We start from the raw sequence: 23,212 nt of genomic DNA on the forward strand, positions 1-23,212 counted from the left end.
TATAAGATGTAAATGTTTTCTTCCTACTGCTCTTAGTTCCTACAGCTGCCTGTACATGCTGCATGAGAAGCCCTGTGTTTATGTTTGGAGCTATTGGGAAGACTATACCTGGAGGCTTTATAATTCCAACTGGATTGTCAAAATAGCAGAGCGTTTGGTAAAGTATTGCTTTAATAATAATATAATAATAATAAAATTTTATTTGTGTTTCCCCGCCTCTCCCGATGGATCGAAGCGGGGTTGCAGGCTACTAAAATCAGAATAATACAACAATCTTATAAAATATGAAGAATAAATATAAGATCAATAGCTTATCAAGGGCAGAATATCGTTGTCGGACAGGCAGATTGGTTATCACTCCTCGGGGGGGGGGGAAGCTTGGTGAAAGAGCACGGTTTTAAGTCTCTTTTTAAATATTTCCAAGGGGGTCGTGAGACAGAGCTCGTCAGGAAGACTATTCCACAACTTCGGGGCCATTATTGTACAGTGGATCCTTGTTATACGCTGGGGTTTGGTTCCAAGATCCCCTGTGTATAACAAAATCCGTGTATGCTCAAGTCCCATTAAATATAATGACATAGCAAAATGGTGTCCCTTATAAGAAATGAAAAATCAAGGTAAATTTATACTTTTTTGGGACATTTTCAAACCGTGTATGCTTGAATCCGTGTATAAAAAATCCGTGTATAAGAAGGGCCGACTGTAAAGGCCTTTTGAGATGAGGAAACATATTTGGAAGATGGTGTTTCCAATAAATTCTTACCAGATGTTCTAAGTGTGCGGGGTGGATCATATTTGCCTATAAAGACCTCATTAAGCCCAGCTATTTCCCCCCCCCTCCCTTAAAGCCTTCTGTTTTATTTTTCCTGTTTTCTCTTAGCATTTTACAGAATTCAGTTGACTTTATGCTGGTTTGGTATTTTATCTTCAGTCATTATGAGTGGTGTCAGGTTTTGGTTTGAATGAACCACATGTTTGAGGAATTGATTCTTTGTGAGTTCCAGTGCAAAGATGTTTTAAAATGCATACTTTAACATAATAAATAAAGATATATGTTCACATTTTGTATTTATATTTTGTAAAATGAGACTTATATAAGTGTTTACAAGTTCCATTCATTCAGTGGGTTTACGCTATTATTTGTTAGGCGTCTTCCAGTCAATTCCAGCTTATGGTGACCCTATGCTAAGCTTTTATTGGCAAGCTTTATTTAAAAGTGGTTTGTTGTTACCTTCTTATTAGGCTGAGAGTGTGTGACCTGCCTAAAATCATCCAGTTGGTGATGGATGAATGGGGATTTGAACCTTAGTCTTCTGGAGTGCTAGTCCAGTACTCAAACTACTACTACATGACACTGACTTTCTATTTGTTAGGAACTAACAAGTATATTTATCTCATATTTAGCTATTTTTAATGTATTTTTTAAAGGCACGAATTCTAAGATCTGCTAACCTGTCACCTCCAAACTACATGTATATATTTAGAAATTACAGAGGAGCCAGTGTGGCATAGCCATTTGAGTTTGGACTATGATTCTGGAAACTGGAGTTTGAATCCCCATTCAGCCATGGAAACCCACTGAGTCACCTTGAGATGTCACACACTCTCAGCTTCAGAAAATCCGATGATAGATTCAACTTAGGGTTGCTGTTATTCAGGAATGACTTGCAGGCACACAACAACAACAACAACAGCAACAACAGAGATTATGTTTTGAGAGAAAATCCTTCAAAACTATTTATTTTCAATGCATATGTATTAATGTAGATTTTTAAAAATCACAGACTAATGCGGAAATGGCATTGTGCCACCTTTAATTTTATGCACTTTTAATGTGCTTTTGTATTATGTAGTTATCTTTGTTGTTGTTTTATGGTTAAGCTTCCTTTTGGGGGTTTACCCTAAAGAGTATTTTAAATAAATAATTACTTCAAAAACTCAATGGAACACATCTTTCTTTTGGCATCTGGGGTCTCAGTATTATATTTGTCACAATAGGAACATGGACTAGAAGATGTAGAGAAGCTCTTAAGGAGACCAAGATCAAAAGCAGACGAAAGGCTTCGACAGGTTCTGGAGGAATTTGTAGCTGGATGCAGGTTAGTGCATCACTACTGTTTTTTCACTGAAATATATTGTCTCATGTTGCCACTTGAGCTCCTTCTTTTTCAGTTGCACATAAACGCAACAGTCTTGAATGGGATAGTCCTGAATACAACATTACCAAAGCTTTAAAAGAGATTGGTACTTGGATCCACATCCAAGTATTCTGAGTTTCTAGTATAGTTATAGAATCTGAAAATGTGGGTGAGAATTAAGCAGACAGCAATGCAGTATGAAGCTCTGTAAATGTCTTGAACAGTTGTTAAGATGTATTAGCATTTCCTCATATATTTAGTGCATCTCTGTTCAGATAGATATGTTTACATCTATTTATCTGTCTACTTACATTTGTGGCATCCTTTTTACAGGCTGAGTAAATCCAAAATATTCCAAAACCCAAAACTTTTTGAGCTATGTACCTGTACTGTATATGCAAGGACAGAGAGCAACATGAGGATATGTGAAATGGCAGGAGGTGTGGATTCATTCCAAGCACTATGCTTGGATTCCCACCATTTCACAGATTTTCAGTCTCTCACCAGCCTCATTATGGCTCACTATGTATATGCAAATATAGGTATGCCAAAATTTGAAAAAAGCTGAAATTCAGAATGTTTCTTGTTCTAAGCATTTCAGATAAGGGATACTCAAGAGTGCACTTTGGTCTGATCCAGTACAACTTTTATTTTCTTAAAAAGAAAATAGAGGAAAGGGAAATATGAAGTAGGATAGAATCAATAAGTGGCATGAAGTCCCTTCTGTTCCAGAATTTTGGTGTCACTTTCTTGAATATTATTTTTAGGAACAAGACCTCCTGTCCCAATAAGATATAAAAGATCAGATGCCAGTGCAGGAAGATAGTCTTGGGTTTCATCATGTAGCATGGCATGCACAACAACTCCATTATGAAAAAATGTGGTTGAATAGATGGGTAGTATGTTCTGTTTGAGTAGAGAAATTTTGTAACCATGTTGTTACATTTGTTTATTCATCATATTTGCATGTTGTCTTCTTTTTAAGGAACCACAAGGTGATGGTTCCTGATTTTTACTCTCATAACATTTGTGTGAGCTATTAAGAGATAATGACTTAGGGCCTGAACAGACAGGCTAGGATAGCATGGGCTGAGCCCATCCTGCCCCCAATGCTCACCCAGGTCAGTCCTGGGGTCAGTGTGGGAAGGGCTGGGTGCTCACACACTGTACCTGCAATGACCCAGGACCAGAACAGGCACACACCTTACCTTGCCCTGTATCGCTCCGACTGAGAAGCCACCCCATTGCCATGTCTGATGCAGAATTGGGGCACCTGGCTGCACCCACATGCCCAGGTGTACTGTTTCCATATCAAAGGCAGTAATGAGGAGGGGGGAGGTTTCTGAGGAAGAGTGGTGATCAGCAAGGTAAGGAGCATGGGGATGGGTAGTGCAAAACCAGGGGTATTTTACCCTGGGGCCAGATGGGATCCTCCAGATCCATGTGTGGACATGCAGGATCAGGCTCGATCCTACCCCAGGAATTTTGACCTGCGTTGTCTGATCTAGATGATGTGAGGCATAAGCCTTTTAGCCCATGCGGACAACCCCTTGGTTGAGCACGTCTAAGTGAGCATCATGTCTCATGAGGGACTTCAATCCAATTCTCACAACTGCAATTTTCTAGCCAGATTACTACATAAAAATCAATACCTGTATAGAAAAGGGTTAGTGAATATTATACTGTATTTGTTAGGCACCAATCTACCAAGCATTTTGTTTAAAATATATTTATTTAAATCTGCATTTTAAATTTGTGTTTTACTAAGTATTTTAGAAATGTAATATAAATTAATATAAGCTGTGAAGCATAGAAATACAGGATATAGGGTAGCAAAGAGGTACTGTATAGGATGAGTGACACTCCAAATATTTATTGACTAGTTTACCTCACTCCAAACAATTGACCTGAGGCTGATGACAGAAGAAATCAAGCAAAAGTTGGTGGAGAGGATCCTGAGGTTCAAGTTCTTCACCCTTGGGGTTGAGTGAGATGTCTCATCTTAGCAAAGGAAACTAAATGAACTGGCTATGAAGTTACAGGCCATATGTATTGGGAAACTGGACCAACTATCAAAATACAGTAAAAAAAAACATTTCTGATACTCTCTACAGTAGTCCAAAACTTCAAAGAAGGAATGCAGTACACCAGTCAATGACTTGCAATGACTTTTACTTCCAGTGTTTAATAATTAGTTGTTTTCTAAAATGATGGGTTATTGACTTCTTCCCATCTTTTAGCCTGTGGAATATGTGCCTTCAACCACAGTCTCAGAGCTCACTGCCTCTTTAATTGCAGGCAGTATTCTCTCAATGCGGACAAAAAGCCAATGACCCGTCCAAATAACCTTGATCGATGCCGGATGAAATCTCTCCCACAAAACATTGTAAGTCAGGTTGCATGTGTAATTGTTGGAACTATGTAGCCCTTCAGATTTGTTGAATTGCAGCTCCCACCATTCTCTACCATTAGTCTGATAGCTAGGGCTGCTGGGAGTTGCAATTTAATAACATCTGGAGGGTTACACAATTTTTATTCCTTGTTCCCTACAGCTGAAACGCTTGACTTTAGTACGGAGGAGCAAATGGAAATTTAAACGCATAGTGCTTTGTTAAGCAGTTTAATCTTCATCTATTCAAGTTTAATGTAAAGTTTAGCATTTGCAGAATGTCTTTGTGTCCATGCTGAACTTTTTAACAATGTTTTTAATTTTGAGTCCCAATGTGGAAAAAAAAGGCAGGATATAAATAAATATAATAATAATAATATTATGGTGGTGGTGGATGGGTGTTCTCTAGCTATACTGTGGGATTTTGGGAATTTTAGTCTAAAGTAGTACCTTTTCCATACTTTGAGGCTATGCAAATATCTATGACTTTGCAAGGTTGTTTTCAAGCTCTGTTCATGTCCAGATTAACTTTCTGTGGGGAAATGTTTCCCCATTTTACAGTTAGTACTTGCACACTAAGAACGCTGTTGTGAGAACCACTAAAACTCCAAATGGTCAGACAGTAGCACAATAGGTGCTGGCATCCACTTGAGAATATTGGGGGAGGGGTGCTATCCATAATCAAAATGGCTATAAAAACTCCAAGTGACCATAAAGAAGAATTGCCTCCCATTCCTGAATTCAGTCTTGTCCCCTATGTGATCATAGGTTTAAAAATGATGTGTGTACATGTGGTTTTTTTTTATGTATATTCAGATCCTGTATGCAAAACAGGGACTCCGCATAAGAAGGCGACTAACTCGCACCAATGTCAAAGAAAAAGTCAACGAGGCAAAGATAATTTTATCAAAGCTGCGATTCCTGGCTAAAGAGGTATATCATAGAATAGAATCAAAGAATCTTTGGCCCAGTACAGACGGACCCAAAAGGGCGGGCTGGGGCCACCTTTTGTTGCTGTGCAGCATCAACCAAATTGTGCGGCGCTGCTGCACGGGAAAAAAAGAAGTGCTAAAAAGCAGCTCCTTTTTGCGTAGCTGCAAGCAGCCTGCTCGGCGCGAATACATAGCTGCTGCACTGCTCCATTTGGATGCAGTGCAGCAGCGACATCATTGCTGTGCATGCCGTTTATACGGCGCTGCACAGCGATGATGCTCTAGTCATGTGCTAGGGTTGTGGGGTGTGTGGGTGCTCCACCCTGAGGCAACCCTAGCACATGACGAGGGCGTCATTCAGGACCCGTGTGTACCGGTCCATCCAGTCCAACCCGCTGCCATGCAGGAATATACAATCAAAACACTTCACAATGAAAATATACAATCAAAGCATATGAAATGATTATAGGTGTGGGGCATGACCAAGGCTCTGCGACAATAAATCTGGTCCCACTTTAATAGATCTGATGGTTTCGTTAAGTTAACGTTCACAAATAGAACAAAAACCAAGGAATTTATCACATGGGAGGAATTTCTCTTAATTTTGAATGAAAAGAAAATGGGGCCAGAATGCATTCATGTGAATTCGCTAGTTCAGTGAATTTATGTGAATTCAAATTGCATTGAAACTGACTTCCAATTGCCCCAAAATAGCTTGCCATTGCCATCTGAATGCAATAACGTGAAACCCCATGATTGCATTCGGACTGACTTCCCATTGCCCGAAATTGTGTGTGGTAGTCTATCACACAATAACATTAAACCTCATGATTGCATTAGGATTGCCATTGGATTATACTTCCAATTTCCCTCGTCTGATAACGTCCCAAGTCTCTAGGCCTTATGGTAGTTGTGAAAAATATGCTATTTGAGAATTTCCAGCTAATTCTTTAAAAATCAGAGGGTATCTGTGTAGTGCATGCAAAGACCAAGGATTGAAATATTCGTATGCATACTATAACTACCAGTCCTTCCTAATAAGCCATAATTCCTACATCATCAGCTGGGCTTTAGATTCCATGAACTCTTCTTCTTTTCCTTCCATTATCTTAGTGTATAGCAGAAAAATGAAAATATTTAAATCCTCCAATGTTTCTTTCAGCCCCAGTGTACTATCCCTGATGTCCTGATATGGATGTTTAGCAACAACAAGCGTGTAGCATACACAAGAATCCCTGCCCAAAACATCCTTTATGCAGTGGTAGAAGAAGAAAAAGGCAAAGACTGTGCTAAGATCCAAACTGTCTTTCTAAAGGTAGGCACAATCTTTTATTCATCAGTTTATTCATCAGTATTTAAAGCTAAAGGGAGTTTATTATCTGTGAGCAGAACTAATAATGTATTTCAAGGTTTTAGTAAAGTAACAGTTTTTATTCTCAGCATACTTCAGACCACTGAAAATGCTATTTGGTATTTAAAGGTTCCAGGCTCACGCACTGGGGAGATCTTTGCAAAACTGGAAATCTATATGTGGCTTGGAGTAACAAAATATGTGAAGAACAGCACTGCAGAGCTACCAGAGGAATTCAAACCACTCTATGATCAGGCACAACAGGCTGCAAGGATTCCAAAGTACCTCCCACCTAGTCAGCTCAACAGGGACGGTAAGCTTCTTACATTGGGACCCTCAGGAATAAAAGATAGCACACTGAAAAAGACAGCTGGAAAAGTCTATGGAGGTACTTCTGAACAACAATGATAGTTAATTCCTCATTGCAGAGTGTCCTCTGCTGTCTTGCCAGTCCAAGATGAGATCTAGGACTGAATCAGGTGTTCTAAAATTCTGGCTTAAGATAAAGGAACGACTGACTGTCATAAGTGATGCACTTAAAACCCAAACAAATAAATCCAACATATTTAATAGAATAAGGGATGTATATAATGTAAGGTTGTAAATCCTTTCTTTATTCATCCTTGCATGACAAAACAGGAAAACTTCATTTTTTCTCATTGTGATGTACCAGGAGGCTGCAGGTTTTTGTTGCTGGTACAGGCGTCAGAGAATTTTTGTTTTTGTTTTTTGCATTTTTACAAGTAGTTTCTCTACATTTCTGTAAATAGTACAGTATTAGAAAATGTTAACTAATTAATCACTAATAATAATAATAATAATAATAATAATAATAGAACTGGATGGGCTGTATGTGTTTTTGTGTTCAGTTGGCCAGTCCTTTTCTTTTTACTGTGTGCATATGTCACAAAGGGAAAGATATTAGTTTTATGCACTTTCAGGACAAATTGTGAAAATCACAACAAAAAAACAACAATATTCGGTTCTTCAGTCTTGTTCCAGAGATAAGATCATACTGAAATAACTAGATCCATGAACATGACTATGTACGCATGTGAAAAGGAGGTCCCATGCCCTCTTGTTTACAATATAATTATGCTGGAACAAATTTGTTAGTGTTCAAGTTGCCACAAGACTATTGGGTACGTTTTTGTTGTTGTAGCAAACTTATTGCAACAGAAAACACTTTTCTAGAATTTGTTGAACTGAGTATGAAGATTATTGCATGCCAAATCCACACTGGAATAGATGCAGATCTTATTGCACTGCCCTGTGCCTGGACAGTATGCAGCCCATATCCAACCTGGGCTTCTCCCATAGCTTTTCAAGAATGGGAAAGTCCTGTTCATGAAAAGCTGCAAGAGAAGCTCGAATTGGATATTGGCTGCCTATTGCCCGGGCACAGGGCAGTGTGATAAGATCTATTGGTGATGGATATTGCATATGAACCTCTAATATGGAGTGTTTCCACACTGCACTCTCATAGCAGTCTTGTCATATGCTGCTGCTGTTATTTTGTTAATATAAGCCTGGAAATATTGGCTGAACTGTATACTGTGTCTAACAAATGGGCAACCGGGGAGGGGGGATTTTTGTTTCCAGGCAGTTTTGGTCATTATTACTACATATAACTACACATATTTATAATTTTATAATATTTATAATTTTAGAGTGCTGTAAACTAGACATAGAAATATTGGTCATGCTCATTAATGTCCTGATGAAATTTGTATATATCATACCTTGTGCTGTGAGCATGCAGTTGATGGCCATGTCATGTTTTGCAGACTTCAGCTACTTTCAGCTGCGGGCCCATTTATACCAGGCTCGGGGTATTCTCCCAGCTGATGAAAATGGCCTTTCTGATCCTTTTGCAAGAGTGGTGTTTTCAACCCAATGCCAGACTACAAGTGTAAGTGTGTTTCCAGTACAACTGTGAGCAAGCGATGGTGCCCCCAGTAAAAACTGAAATGAGTGTGGCTAGATGTCCTGCTTAGAGCCTAGGGAATCATTGCCATTCCTCATTTTGTATTGAAAAAATGAAACTCATTATTGTAACTCACTACATTTTAAAAGCATTATTCATTTTTGCAGAGTGACTAATCACATCATTAAAGCCACTGCTTTTTACTTGGGGGAGGGCAAAAATCTATCAAAAGCAGTAAGAAAATGGCCTAAAATCTAAAAAGGACCCTCTCAACATGACCCCCAAACATTTTAACCTGCAAAAGTATAAAGAAAAGATAAAGATTAAAATCTATTCATTACATGGAAATAAGTAGTGACTTATCAGTCACTGACTATTTTTCAAAAGGATCTCCCAGGCTTAGAAACTCCTTTCCTAGGGAGTCTAGGATGGCTTTCTTTCCTTGCAAGTGAAAATTCTTCTTTTCCAATAAGCTATTAAGGAATTGACTGAGAGAGAGGGCTTTTAATGTTGAGTGGTTCACAGTTCTTTAGCTGACGTTTATCTTCTTCCTCTTTCGTCCTTTAATAGATCTATTTTAAAGAGTTTTAGTTCTAGGTATTGTTAAATTGTATTTTGATAACTAATAATTTTAATACATTTTTATCTTTCTGTTTGTAACTGTTTTATATGTATTTCTTTTAACTATTGCAAGCTTCCTTGAGTCCCATTACTGAAAAAAGTTGGGATAGAAATTAATTATTAATGATAATGCTAACAACAGTAAGAGCACCACAATCCCCTCAAAGTAAAGTATTACCAGTAAAGTCATTGCTAGTTAAACATATATCCTAGTTCCAGCCCTTGTTTACAGAGGACAGTCCTATATATGAAGGGTTGTCAAAGGACAGCCTTCTATTTGCATTTATCCTGTATTTCAAGGAATGTCCAGTCTAAATCCTACTTAAAAATTAAGAACCATAAGAAGGGAGAGCAGGGGCATTGAAGCTATCCAGAAATAGCATCTGGACAGGCACTGAGTCACAGCCCCTCATCTGTCAACTATGGCATTGTGTGCCAGGGTGAATCCGCTACACACACACACACACACACACACACACACACACACACGCACAGGTATTTTGGATTGTATGTACAGCGCTGTGTAAATTTACAGCGCTTTATAAATACAGTGGTGCCTCGGGTTACGAAATTAATTCGTTCCGTGGCACCGTTCGTAACCCGAAAAGCCTTCGTAAGCCGAATTGCCATAGGCGCTAATGGGGAAAAGCCGTGATTCCGTGCGAAAAAGCCGAAAAAAGCACCAAAAGTTTTTTCGTAACCCGAAAAAACATTCGTAACCCGGAACAATGTTTTCCTATGGGATTTTTTCGTATCCCGAAAATTTCGTAACCTGGGTATTTCGTATCCCGAGGTACCACTGTAATAATAATAATAATAATAATAATAATAATAATAATAATAAGGCCACAACTATTTATTGATTACAGCCACACATGGATTGACAATTGCATGGGACATGATCTGGGCATTGACCAACCCACTTGTTGGTTGATGAAATAGAAGTGAGGCAGGAGGATACACCTGGACCAGGATGCCACCCCCAGAGTTATCACCTGCCCCCTCAGGGAGGTAGTTTGCCGGAAACATCTCTGCCCACATGTAGACATCCCCATTTCTCTCCCCCCACCCCCCAAGTACTTTAAGAGGACCCTTGAAAATAACTCTTGCTAAGGTACTGAATAAGAAATTCTGGGGCCTGGCCCCATGGCAACCACATAGAGTGCACAACAGCAGCGAACAGACAAAGACAGACACCATGTGGCAAAACCCCACTGTGTGTAATAGAGGGGACAAGGCAGACACTCTCAGAGGAACTGCCTTGAAAGGGGGAGGCAGGAGCATAAGTACTGCCCTGTCCAGCTGGAATGAAGACTACCAGCTCACTCCAGTTGGGCCCCTTCCAGACAATGAGTTCAAACTGTTCATGGGAAGGAGGGATCCAACATCAGCTATTATTGATGCTGTTGCTGCTGCAAAGCTCCATTCTGGACCACAACTCAGTTGTGGGCTAAGTCCCACAATCCAATTATTTCTACAAGGAAAGTCTTTTGTTATTCCTGTCTGCCACACCATTGACAGTGAATCCTGGAAGTTAGAAGTAATTAGTAGTATTACTACTACACCTATTTATAATTTCAGTCATAGATATATTAGTAATGCTCATAAATGTGAAAGGGTCTCCAGTTCTGATTTGATCCAGGTTCTCAGATTCTGATAAGCAGGTTCATATGAGAGAGGATGGTTCTTAAGATATCTGTCCATTTGAGCATATCTTTCTTTTGAGGAAGATGAGGAAGTGGGAGAGACCATCTCTTTTCCTTTCTGCTTCATTCAGAACTGATACTCTTCCCAACTTATTTTTTTATCTATCCTTATAGTTATCCTTCAGAGGTAAAGATCATCAGCAGGGGTGTGATTTTCTTTTTTAAAAGGAGGACAAGTGGTGAGATGGAAAGCAGTCTTTATTTTGGATTCACTCATACCCACAGCCATGCATAGCCACCACAGGGTGCTTTAGTTTTTTTAAAAGGATGATGGAAAGACACACATAGTTGTGTGTTGCATGCATCTACTTTGAATTCAAATAGTAGTTTTAAACAACTGTCCTCCATATTAACAATTTTAATCATGGTTAATTCAGGTTTTGGAAGAAACACTGAGCCCGATGTGGAATGAATTACTTCTATATGACCAGCTCATTATTGATGGAAAGAAAGAGGACTTGAAGATAGAAACTCCAATTGCTGTTGTCAATATCTTTGATTACAATAAATTTGTAAGTTAGAAAATACAAACATCTTATCTAGTTTGTGAGTTACAATTCTCTCTTTGTGAAAGAATAGCCTTTCAAGTACCAGGAATTCACTTGACAGTGCTATTTTTCTATAGCAGTAATTCCAAAACTGTTTTGGCTGAGATGAAAATTTTTACCTTTTTTTTTTTGGATGACAGCTCCTAGAAAGCCCAGTAAGTATGGGACTTGTTATCCAAAGAAGTTTTTTTTTTTCAAATTCTGTGTCTGGAAACAATCTACAGGTTCAACAAACTGTGTAAATAGTGTTGTGCCACATCTAATGCCAGATTTAAGGGATCTTGGGCAAGAAACAGTTTGATTGTCATCACAGCACTTTTTGCACAAACTTGCTGGAAGAGAGAAATAATGGCACTAATGCAACCAGCCCCATCTTGAGTCCCATTTTGGGTGAAAGGGAGGATATAAATCCCATAAACAAACAAACAAACAAACAAACCATCTTTCAGGTTGAGCCCAATGTTATAACCTCCCCTTTCCATTCTTTCCTTACAAATGTCGTTACCAATATAGCATCCTTCTATATTGCTACACTGGGGGCAAGCTGGAAAACATTTTTGCTATCCTGTCTAGGGAATTCTGGGTTTTGTTTTTTTAAATAAAGTTGTAATTTTTATAAGCTGTACATATTATGAGACTGTAAAGATGGGAAGTACAGGTGCTTGTACTATTGCAGATAGATCCTGAAATAACAGGATCATGAAATTATGTCTTTGCATCTAATGGCTGTTTCTTCTTCTTCATAGGGTTCTGCAGAGTTCCTTGGTCGAGCATTTGTTACACCACTAGTGAAGCTGGTAGATGAGCCATACAACAAACCTTCTCTCCAGTTTTTTGACATTTATAAAGGGCATAAACCAGCTGGGGAATTAATTGCTGTCTTTGAGCTGATTGAACTGGATTATAGTGGCTACTTAGAGGTAAATAAATTCATTACCCTAGTACAGTGATTCCCAAAGTGGATGGTATCCTTCCTGGGGGCAGAGAAAAAAGGGGGGCAGCAGGGGGGCTTCAGACAAAGTATTGGTGCTCTAGAAAGACAAGTGGCACCAGCAGCCTTTTGGACCCTCGTGAAAATAAGGGTGGAATGAAACTTCTCTTATCAGGGTCCCTTAAAACCACTGCAGAGCCAGTAGTGTCCCTAGGATTGGTGTCATCCAGTGCGGTAACTCATGATGTCACCCCCCCAGTGACCTCCTCCCATACCAGACCCATACAGAAACCTTAGTAATGTTTTTTGTACTAATTTACTCATAAATTGCAATTCCCATGTATCACTGAATATAATGGTAATAGCTATGACATAAACAACCAGCAAAATTAAAACTATACCTTTAAATTCCAGTATCATGAGAACAGAATAAATCTGTTTACATATACTTATTTTCATGTGGCTAAAGTGAAAATTTGATCAGACTGGATGTTTTTAAATATTTTAATTAACATTTTTAATTTAAATTTTGAATGTTGACATTTATTTATTTTTTAAAAAAACCTGGGGCCTCTCCTTTGTCATCCCACTGAGCCTCACCCCATTTGCACCATCTCTAGAGCATTTTAAAGAGATACAGGTGAATACCACAGCTTGTTTCTACCAAAATGCAGATGTTTGAGAAGCAGTGGTGTCACTTTGAGAAGCAGTGGTGTCTGACCCAACAAAGAAGTATTGAGAGTCCTTACTCATTGGGGAGAAGCTTCTCCCTTTCCACCTGGTCACCTTAGGAGCAGCAACCAAGTGTAACTGGCTGGGCAGCAATTGCGCTGGCTTTTGCTGCAATGCTGGTATGGGTGAGAGGCTTAGAATAATAGAATCATAGAGTTGCAAGAGACCACAAGGGCCATCCAGTCCTAGAAGTTTATCGCATGGGGCTTAAACCGGTCCCCAGCGCATTCTAACAGGGGCGAGCGGGGGCGCACGGAACGCGATGGGCACCGGATGGGGCCCAAAACGCGACTTTATCGCACGGAGGGACGCCGCCATTGCCGCCGCGCATTCCCATGGCGTCCCAATTCGGTTCCAGAGGGCACCATTTCTGGGAACTGTTTCAAAGCGTCCCCAGAAATGGCGCCCTCTGGAACTGAATTGGGACGCGATGGGAACGCGCGGCGGCCCCCCGTGCGATAAAGTCGCGTTTTGGGCCCCATCCGGTGCCCATCGCGTTCCGTGCGTGCCCCCGCTTGCCCCCGTTAGAACGTGCTGGGGAGCGGTTTAATCCCCATGCGATAAACTTTAGAAGAGGAGCACTTTGTTCTAGAGAAGGGCTTCGTGGCGCTAATAGGAGAAGTCTTAATTTTCACTGTGCCTCAGCTCTGAAACCTCCATGTAGTAAGTGATTTTCCTTCACTGCTTAAGAACAACAACAAATGCCCACACATCTGATCATACCAGGAAGAATTTCTGTAAGAGGGTTTAAATTCCAGATGTGTGAGGCCTGACATCTCTCAGTTTAGAAATTAAGGATTCATTAAAATGGAGATTAGTGTATAAATAAATTATAATCATACTTGGGTCAGTTTAATAAATCAGTTTTTTAAGTCTTCATGCTTGTGCATGTAGCTCCCTCACAGCTACTTCCGCACAAATGACAAACAAACCTCAAAATCTTCAGTCAACTATTGTCTCTTGTTTTGAACCCAGAAATTGTGCTTAATAGCTTCAGAACAAGCTGGGATATTAAGATGTGATTTGAACTTGCTTTAATCTCCTGGTTGTTCTGAATCTGTTAACCAAAGTGTGTATGTGTGTGTGCACTACAATTAATTGAAGTCTTCTTATTTCTTTACTTAGTCATGTCAAGGAAGGCACAAAGAGGCACTGATGTAGGCCTTTATATTTAAGTGGGGAAAATCCGTTTTTAAAAAGGTGCTGTGTAGTCTAACTATATTCTGCTGTCCAGCCCTCAGTGCCTAATGATGTTGAACCCAAGGAGCCAGAATACCTGGGAGACCCCCGTTCTGGACGATTCATAATTCCTGATGGAATTCGACCAATCCTTAAGGAATTCCGCATAGAGGTAAAATTATTTTCCTCTCCTTTCTTAAGATAATTTAATTATTTAATTTAAAATTGTTTCTCAGTTTGAGTAGATGAGCAACTGCAGGGAGATGTTTGGAAGCAATTACTTTTGTCACCATACTTGTGCAGAAATTATGGCAAATGGTTTGAAGGGTTACAATCAATACTCCATATGTCTGATTGCATCCTTGTAGCTTGCTATGGATACTTTAAATGTAGAAATAGATCTTAAGAAACAAGAAAATAATAGATTAATCTGCCATTTGAAGTTTTTCATTTTCTCCCATGTTATTCTTTTCCTTGGTGACCTGATGGGGAAAATGCATGGGGTACACTGGCTGTGAAGAACTTCTTTGGAGAGAAGATGATGGGGCTGGTGATTCATGATCATCTACAATTGTAGATTCATTAGTTAATTAAGTAATTTGGTAGGAATACAAAGTCATAAAACCTGAATTTTTGTTCCATGTTCATCATCTAGATTAGCTCATATTAATTTAGGTACAATGTGTCACCAACAGAGAACAGGTATGTATGGGTGGACTCCTGTAACAATCTAATGCAATGGTCTGTTGGGTTTGGATAAGATACTTCTGTGAGTTTTGAGAACAGGCCTATTTTAGATAAGAAGAAAGCTGTGGCCTGTATATCCACAAGAGTCAACAATTTTGCTCTCTGTTCCTTAGATATTGTTTTGGGGACTAAGAGATCTGAAGCGTGTGAACTTGTTTGAGGTTGACCAGCCACAGGTGATCATTGAATGTGCTGGGAAGAAAGTCGAATCAGAAGTGATCACATCATGCAAAGAGAACCCAAATTTCACTGAACTTGTCAAATACGTTAATGTGGTGAGTAAGAATCAAAGGACAGATTCTAAAGCTTTTCTACACTGAATCTCATGCTAGAGCAGGGGTTGGCAACCCGCGGGCCGGATCCGGCCCGGCGAGGCGGCAGGACTGGCCCCAGTCCAGTCCTGCCGCTGATTGCTGCCAACACCAGGTGGTACCGCGGCGGCAGCGGGGAGGGTGCCAAGGAGGGCGGGCCGCAGACGGCCTCCATGGCTAGGGAGGTGGAGGAGGAAGGCGCAGAGGTAGGCGCGGCGGCAGTAGAGCACACAGTGTGTTGCCAGACAGCCGCAAGGAGGGAAGGAAGGGGGCAGGGGAAGAGGAGGAGGAAGGAAGGAAGGAGGGAGGAAGGAAGGAAGGAAGGAAGGAGCAGGAGGAGGAGGGAGGGAGAGAGGAGGAGGAGGGAGGAAGGAAGGAGCAGGAGGAGGAGGAGGAGGAGGAGGAGGAAGAAGAAGAGTAGCAGGAGGAGGAGGAGGATTTCCATTCCATTTGTACAGGTCTGCTCTGTTTTAACAATGATAATGGTGATGGTGATGATGATGATGATGATGATGATGATATCAGTCAGTTTCTGAGACAGGCACTCAGTCTTTCTGAAGGTGAGACAATGTGACTTTACAAAGTGCATTTCTGTGTATTTTTGGTGCTTTTAATGCTAAAAGGTCTGCTTTAACAATGATGGTGATGATGATGATGATGATGATGATGATGATGATGATGATGATGATGATGATGATATTGATATCAGCCAGCTTCTGAAGCCCAAATGTCCACCATTTTGATCATGCCTAAGAAACATGCATTTATATTAACATTTTTAAAAAATCATCAAATTTTTTGCATGTCCTCCATTTTAAAAAAAAATGTGTTCTACATTTGAAAATGTTGTCCTATTTTATTTATTTATTTATTTATTTATTTATTTATTTTTTGGCTTCGGCCCCCCAGTTGTCTGAGGGACAGCAACCCGGCCCCCGGCTGAAAAAGGTTGCCTACCCCTGTGCTAGAGGGAAGGTGGGATATAAAGCGGAATAGGACGTGAGGGATATGATAGGATAAGACACCTGCTTAATAGAACAGAAGAAAATAGTTGGAAAGGCATAATATAAGATTTCTTATTTGTTCTCTTTATGCTTCCATTTTTGTTATATAGTATTCCCATTCTTTGAGGACTTTGACCTTTGATTGGTTTATTGTGGAAATGGCTGAATATCTGTCTGCTTATTGTAGAATAACTAAAAAATTAGTCTAGAGTGGATTTCTACCAAACTGTATTTTTTATAAAGCATGATGTTTCCTATGAAACATCACATCTCTCTCTCTCAGTCTCACTCTCTCTCATTCTCTCATACACATACATCTACCTTGTCTCTGAGGTGCTTTGGTGATTTTCTGTAACCTGCTTTCTACTTTTGTTTGCCTTTTCCACAGGAGCTTCCAGAGCAAGTGTATTTACACCCGCCTCTTAGTATCTTTGTGGTGGAGAAGAGAGCCTTTGGCCGCTCTGTCATGGTGGGAACGCACATAGTCTCCCACATTATGAAATTTGCTCCTAAAGAATTAGATGAGTTGGAAGAGGAAACAGACAGCCCAACCAAATGTAAGATTTCATCTTTTAGGGCACATTCCTATGAAATAAGATAATGTGACTGAGAAGGTAGGTAATTATATATTGGGATTTAATATCAGATGAATGTGACACTTTCTACATGATGTTGGATTAGCTCCACTGCTTGTAAATGTAGTCATTTTTGGAATCACATGGGCAGAAGATAAGCAGAAATGATGTTGAAAAACATTTACAAAAGCCATATCAAGGTAACATTCCTTGAAAGATAGATGGTTCAAGCTATAGTGGTAGCAAGGCCTTTAAAAAAAACCTTTAATGCCTTCTGAGACAATTGTATGGTGGATTATATTGTACGCTTAAAAACTATGCTGTGAATATATCTATATCTATATATACACACATCACTTTTGTTTACTTATTATATTTATGTTATTTGATACTGTTTTTAGTTAGTTGATTTTATTTTTTACATTTTTTTATTGTAAAATTGTAAAATTGTTTTATTTGTGAGCCACCTTGGGTCCCTTTCTGGGAGAAAGGCAGAATAGAAAAGAAACAGTGAATGAATGAATGAATGAATGAAATATGAGGGAATTTTAAGATTGGTCAAGTCAAGTCAGGGGTCTACCTCAGTTCAAGATCCATTTTTGTCTCATTTAAAGGTAAAGTCTAAGGGCTTGGCATAACTGATTGGTAAAAATTAAAATGGTAAAACCAACAAAGGCACGCATTCCTATCACCTACATTATTTACACTGTTGTCTTTCAGTGCGGAAAGCCTCAGCTCGACCTAATATCTCCAAAGCCGTGAAGAATCTTGGTGCAGCAGCTGGGAAGACAGTGATAAACATTGGTGCAGCTGCTGGGCAGACAGTAATAAACATTGGTGCCGTTGCTGGAGACATAGGTAGCAAAGCAAATCCCCTTAAGCTTGTAAAGGTGAATAGAGCTGTCAACCTCTTTCTTTCAGTTAGTCTCAGGGTGCTACAAGGTATCTCTACATACCAGTGATCATACATATGTCCTCCTGGACACCCCCAGACTACAAAATGATTTATTTGTTTTTGTTACCTTTAATTATATTTATTTTATTATTTATTATTTATTCCTTTGTCATTTGCACTCAGGCACCTCTGAAAAAACTTCCTATTGATCAACTCATTCCCAAGGAAGAAGAATTTCAGGAGGAGAAGCCTGAGAAAGAAGAACTGGATTGGTGGTCCAAGTACTATGAATCATTAAAAGAATTAAATAATCAGGTGGTGCATGTTATTTGTGTCACATCCTGTTGTATTGTATTATAATTCGATTTCAGGCTGAGCCGCATGAACTTAAATTTGCCACCTTCTGTAGTCCAAAAAATTGATTCTATGATTGTAAGGCTGGGGTCTGGAATGAGATAGCTGGAGCAGAGAGAGCAGAGCTATAGTTTGGAGGCAGTTTGGAGGATGTATCAGCCTCCTTAGAAAGATATCAGAGAAGTAGAAATCATTTTAAGTGTGAATGTTATGAACCTTCATCCATGATCAGTGTGTTTGTGTGTATGAAAGAGAAAAGGAGAGAGACAGAGATAGAAAGGTACTGGAGGTATATGGTGGATACCCACACCCCCACACCACCATAAACCTCCAGTATCTTATTCTACAGGTAATTGTAACACTTGCACCTCTGGAGTTTTCACTGCACAGGGGGACTGGGGTGCAAGGAAGAGCAGTATTTACAATGTCAAACATGGAGCTATGATGTGAGGTAAGTGGCTTCGCTACAATAAACAGATGGGAAGAAAGATGAATATTCAGTCAGTAGAATGAAAAACATCTGCATCTGCATTGGAGAAGCACATTTAGGTACCTCACCAAAAGGAAACCATCATATCATGCAGGACTTTGTGCAGTTTTTTGTTTGTTTGTTTGTTTGTTTGTTTATAATTTGTGATGATCTGGAACAGGAGTGGGCTACATGTAGTCCTTCAGATGCTATTGAACTGCAGTTCACATCATCCCTAACCAGCATAGCCAATGGTGAAACAAAGGCTGCTGCCACACTGCCGAAATAAAGCAGTTTGAAACTATTTTAATTTCTATGGCTCAATGCTATAGAATCCTGGAATTTATAGTTTGGTGGGGCACCAGAGCTCTCTGACAGGGATGGCTAAATACCTCACAAAACTACAAATCCCAGAATTTCATAGCAGAGAGTTGTCGCAGTTAAAATGGTGCTGAACTATGTACTTTATCTCTGCAGTTGGATACACCAATAGTAGGCGCTGCATCTGGAAGCCTGCAAATTACTCTGGAACAAATTGCCTTCTAGAACTCTTTTTGTGGATTATCAACCTGTCAGAAGCAAGTTGATTTCATTTACACTGTTGAATTGCTTCCATATTATGACTTTTCCTCTTTAATACTTTATAGCCATACTTACAAATACAGACAACCCATTTTCTGTTCAAAAATGTTAACAAGGTACTTTAAAACCAGCACTTTTTGAACACACAGGCCTGTTACAGACTGCCAAAATAAAGCTGCTTCGAGTCTCTTTGGAGGTATGCTATTTAAATAATGCATGGGTCCTAAGAATCCGGAAGCTGCACCAAAGCTTCACTACAGTGCTTAGGAATGGAGTGTGGCTTTGGTGCGACCTCCGGACTCTTAGGACCCATGCATCATTTAAATAGCATACCTCCAAAGAGACTTGAAGCAGCTTTATTTTGGCAGTCTGTAACAGGCCATAGAGAACTGAGATCTTCTGGAGGAGACTTCCTTTGCATCTCAGCAGTTGGAGGAATGATTGTGGTAGAGCACAGGAAAGGGCCGTCTCTATTTGTGGAATGCCTTCATCTGTTTAGTCTTGATTTGATTGCTTTAAGTGAGGAATTGTTTTAAATTGTTTATATTGTTTTATGCTTACAACCTCCTGAGATCTCATGAGAAAGGATAAGACATTAGCATTTGAATAAATTAAAATAAAATATAAACTCTGTAAAGTACGGAAAAGAAGCTAAGATTGGCCCAGCTAGGCTTATAATCTAATAGAGACAACAAAAACAAGATAATTAAAACAATTAAAAGAAAAAGAATGCAGAAACTTCTATTCTACACTTTATATCCTTTTCAGTGCTTTCTGCCTGCAGAATGTATTTTTGGCTGTGTCTTGCAAAATTCATCCAGTGTTGACAAAAGAAGATTTCTTAAGATAGTTAAATAATAGAATATTATATTTGTTAGTATATAGTGGAATATTAGACACTGGTAGACATCTGCCATAGTTTAATTAATGATCATTCTTTTTTTATAGTCCTTTAGCGATGAGGAGGAAGAGGACCCAAATGATCCTGGTGAGTTCTTTCTACTGTAGATATTTCTAAGGACAAAAGCTTTCTAGTACATCTCCCGTTCAAAATCCATTGGTTCCCTAACCTTTGAGGAAACCCTACATAGGCTCATTCCCCTCCCCAAGAAATGAAATAAGTAGTGTGTGTTAATATCCATGTATTTTGGCATGTACACAATGAATAGGTGTAACAATGGGTCTGCCACATTGGTAGGCAAGCAACCAGCTGTTTGATTGCCCATGGACTGCCACATCCCATATTATTAAATGGTGGCATTTGTATGCATACCTCCTGATGTGGATGTGTGCACATCACCACCCATTAAATAAATGGGGTGCAACTGTCCGGTTTATTCTCATCTGCGGAGGACCCTGGAATTTAACCCCAACAGTTGGGAAGGATCCACTGTATAATCAGGACACAGTCAGGGCTTGATATAGCAACATCAGCATACTCTCCGATTGCTCCAAATTGGCAGGGACCGTCCCAATTAATTCTCTGTTGTCCCACTTTTTCACTTTCTTTTAAAATGCTGTGGTTTCTTTTTCATCCTCTCACTTTCTCTATTTTTCCTCAGTATATTTCACTTGTTACAAACTGAATTCAGTGTGCAAAAGTAGTTTGTACTCAGCTAACTCAGTGAGGGGAGAGGAAAGGAAGAGATGGAATCTGGCCCTTCCCAGTAGGCTCAAGCAAAAGCAAATTGCTTCAGCCTCCCCTAGCCTCTGTATTTGTCCTTCTTAATGACTTTTGCCATCTTGACCACACTCTGATGTTGCTTGGCTACACATGTCCCAGTTTTTCATCTGAGTTGTGGCTCACAAAATCCCTCCTCAATTCCAGAAACCTCTTAGTAATTTTTGACCACCCCAAACCAAACTACTATTCCTTTCAAATTGCCATTGTACACATAAGCCGGGTTCACAAATCAGCCTCTTGATGAGATGCTGTGCTTACAGAGGACAGACCTAAATGGGTTAAAAGTACCAGATCCCATCTGATCTTGAAAGTTCAGTAGGGCCTGCTTGATACGTGGGTGGCAGAGATCTTGTAGCACCTTTGAGACTAAGTGAAAGAAAGAAATTGGCTGCATGAGCTTTCATAGACTTCAGTCTACTTCCTTGGATGCATTTGGTGGAGTGGAAGCCAGGTACAGACATATATAGGCCATTGGTATGTGAGGATGTGGCTTCTACTCCACCAAATACATTTGAGGAATAGACTAGAGTCTACGAAAGCTCATGTGGCCAATTCCTTTCTTCCAGTTAGTCTCAAGATCTCTTGATCTCTTTTTGTACTGATTCTACAGACTAACATCTTTGTTTCCTACCAGCAGTTAAAAGATTAAAAAAAGAATGATAGCTTTCAAGAATGGCAGAATGCCTTGCTAATTTCTCAGTCTCTTATTTAGATGGAGGAAACCTAAATGTTGCTTTGCTGGATGTGGATGGGGAAGAGGAAATAATAGTTGAAACTGAGCCCGTTCGCCCCAAAAGAAAACTTATAGCTACATTGCAGGTAAGTCTTCAAGGATGGTATCCTGGAAGAAGTTAGACAAGGTGAAGCCTTATGGGTTTAAGTGGGGCTGGATTTGTAAAATTTTAGTTCTGCAATTTGACATTATACAAATTATGTGTTAATTTTGTAACCAAAGTACATTCACTTAGGCATTTTGGCCTGTTGCTTTCCATCTGCAATGTGTTAGGGAAAGAGCTGGGGGGGGGTGAAACTTTTTATTTCATCACATGATCATGTTATGATCACACAGTCAATATTCATAATGTTATGTTAAGCCTGCCTTTCTAAATGTACAATGAAGCACATTGGGAAGAAATGACTGTCTATGTGTCATACTGTTTCTACTTTTTTGGCTGCAAGGAATGCATGATTCTTTTGCACTTCAAAACCAACTAAGAGTCTTGTGGCACAAAGAAGTCTAATAAACATATTATGTAGCGAGATCTTGTAGCACCTTTGAGACTAATTGAAAGAAGGAAATTGGCAGCATGAGCTTTCGTAGATTTCAGTCAACGTCCTCAAAATGAAGTCTATGAAAGATCATGCCATCATTTTCTTTCTTTCAGTTAGTCTCAAAGGTACTACAAGATCTCTCTACATACTGATTTTACAGACTAACATGGCTATATTTTTGAATTCTAAACATATTATGGCATAAGTTAAAGATTAAAGATATACAACTGAGTACTCAAGTTATAATCATACAAGCCATAGTATCCCCATTACCATGTATAGATGTGAGAGCTGGACAGTGAAGAAGGTGGCTAGAGAAAAAATTCATTTAAGATGTGGTGCTGGAAAAGAGTGCTGAGGATATCACAGACAGTCAAAATGACAAACAAATGGATCCTTGAACAGATCAAGCCTGAAATCTCCCTGGAAGCCAAGATCAAGTTGAGTCTGTTGTACTTTGGCCACATCATGAGAAGGCATGAATCATTAGAAAAGACAACAATGCTAGGAAAAGTGAAGGGAGGTAGAAAGAGAGGAAGACTTTATTAGGGAGGTCATGGGTATTAATTTACAGGATCAAAGCAGAGCAATGGAGGATAGGGAGTCTTGGAGATGTCTCATCCACATGATTCAGGCAGTTAACAACAACAACAACAACAATAACAACACATTAGGTATTTGGATTGTCATCCTAAATTAGCAAGTTTGGTGGTAGAATGGCTGGGGAGGAATTATAAGCAATTAGGTCAGATGGAAATTAAATACAAAAGAAAAAGATAGAAAATTACAGCAAAGTTTAAATTGATGTAAAACCATGCTGAGTGATCATTCCTGAAGCAATGCAGATGATAACAAAAATATCCTT

General features: G+C 39.5%; 1 protein-coding gene across 3 annotated transcripts in view; it reads left to right on the forward strand.

Moving 5' to 3' along the window:
* LOC121929748 (fer-1-like protein 4) overlaps positions 1 to 23,212 on the forward strand; it is a 71,827-nt gene that overhangs the window by 24,194 nt on the left and 24,421 nt on the right. For all 3 annotated transcript variants that reach the window (XM_042465624.1, XM_042465625.1, XM_042465626.1), the window contains 16 exons: positions 37 to 157; positions 1,999 to 2,099; positions 4,437 to 4,524; positions 5,344 to 5,460; positions 6,622 to 6,774; positions 6,940 to 7,123; positions 8,598 to 8,722; positions 11,442 to 11,576; positions 12,359 to 12,532; positions 14,510 to 14,626; positions 15,315 to 15,476; positions 16,905 to 17,073; positions 17,812 to 17,981; positions 18,170 to 18,301; positions 20,340 to 20,379; positions 21,788 to 21,894. In XM_042465624.1, the coding sequence (XP_042321558.1) occupies positions 37 to 157; positions 1,999 to 2,099; positions 4,437 to 4,524; positions 5,344 to 5,460; positions 6,622 to 6,774; positions 6,940 to 7,123; positions 8,598 to 8,722; positions 11,442 to 11,576; positions 12,359 to 12,532; positions 14,510 to 14,626; positions 15,315 to 15,476; positions 16,905 to 17,073; positions 17,812 to 17,981; positions 18,170 to 18,301; positions 20,340 to 20,379; positions 21,788 to 21,894 (2,095 nt within the window). The remainder of the gene's footprint in view (positions 1 to 36; positions 158 to 1,998; positions 2,100 to 4,436; positions 4,525 to 5,343; positions 5,461 to 6,621; positions 6,775 to 6,939; positions 7,124 to 8,597; positions 8,723 to 11,441; positions 11,577 to 12,358; positions 12,533 to 14,509; positions 14,627 to 15,314; positions 15,477 to 16,904; positions 17,074 to 17,811; positions 17,982 to 18,169; positions 18,302 to 20,339; positions 20,380 to 21,787; positions 21,895 to 23,212) is intronic.

This window comes from Sceloporus undulatus, chromosome 4, assembly GCF_019175285.1.
Source record: "Sceloporus undulatus isolate JIND9_A2432 ecotype Alabama chromosome 4, SceUnd_v1.1, whole genome shotgun sequence".
Taxonomy (NCBI): domain Eukaryota; kingdom Metazoa; phylum Chordata; class Lepidosauria; order Squamata; family Phrynosomatidae; genus Sceloporus; species Sceloporus undulatus.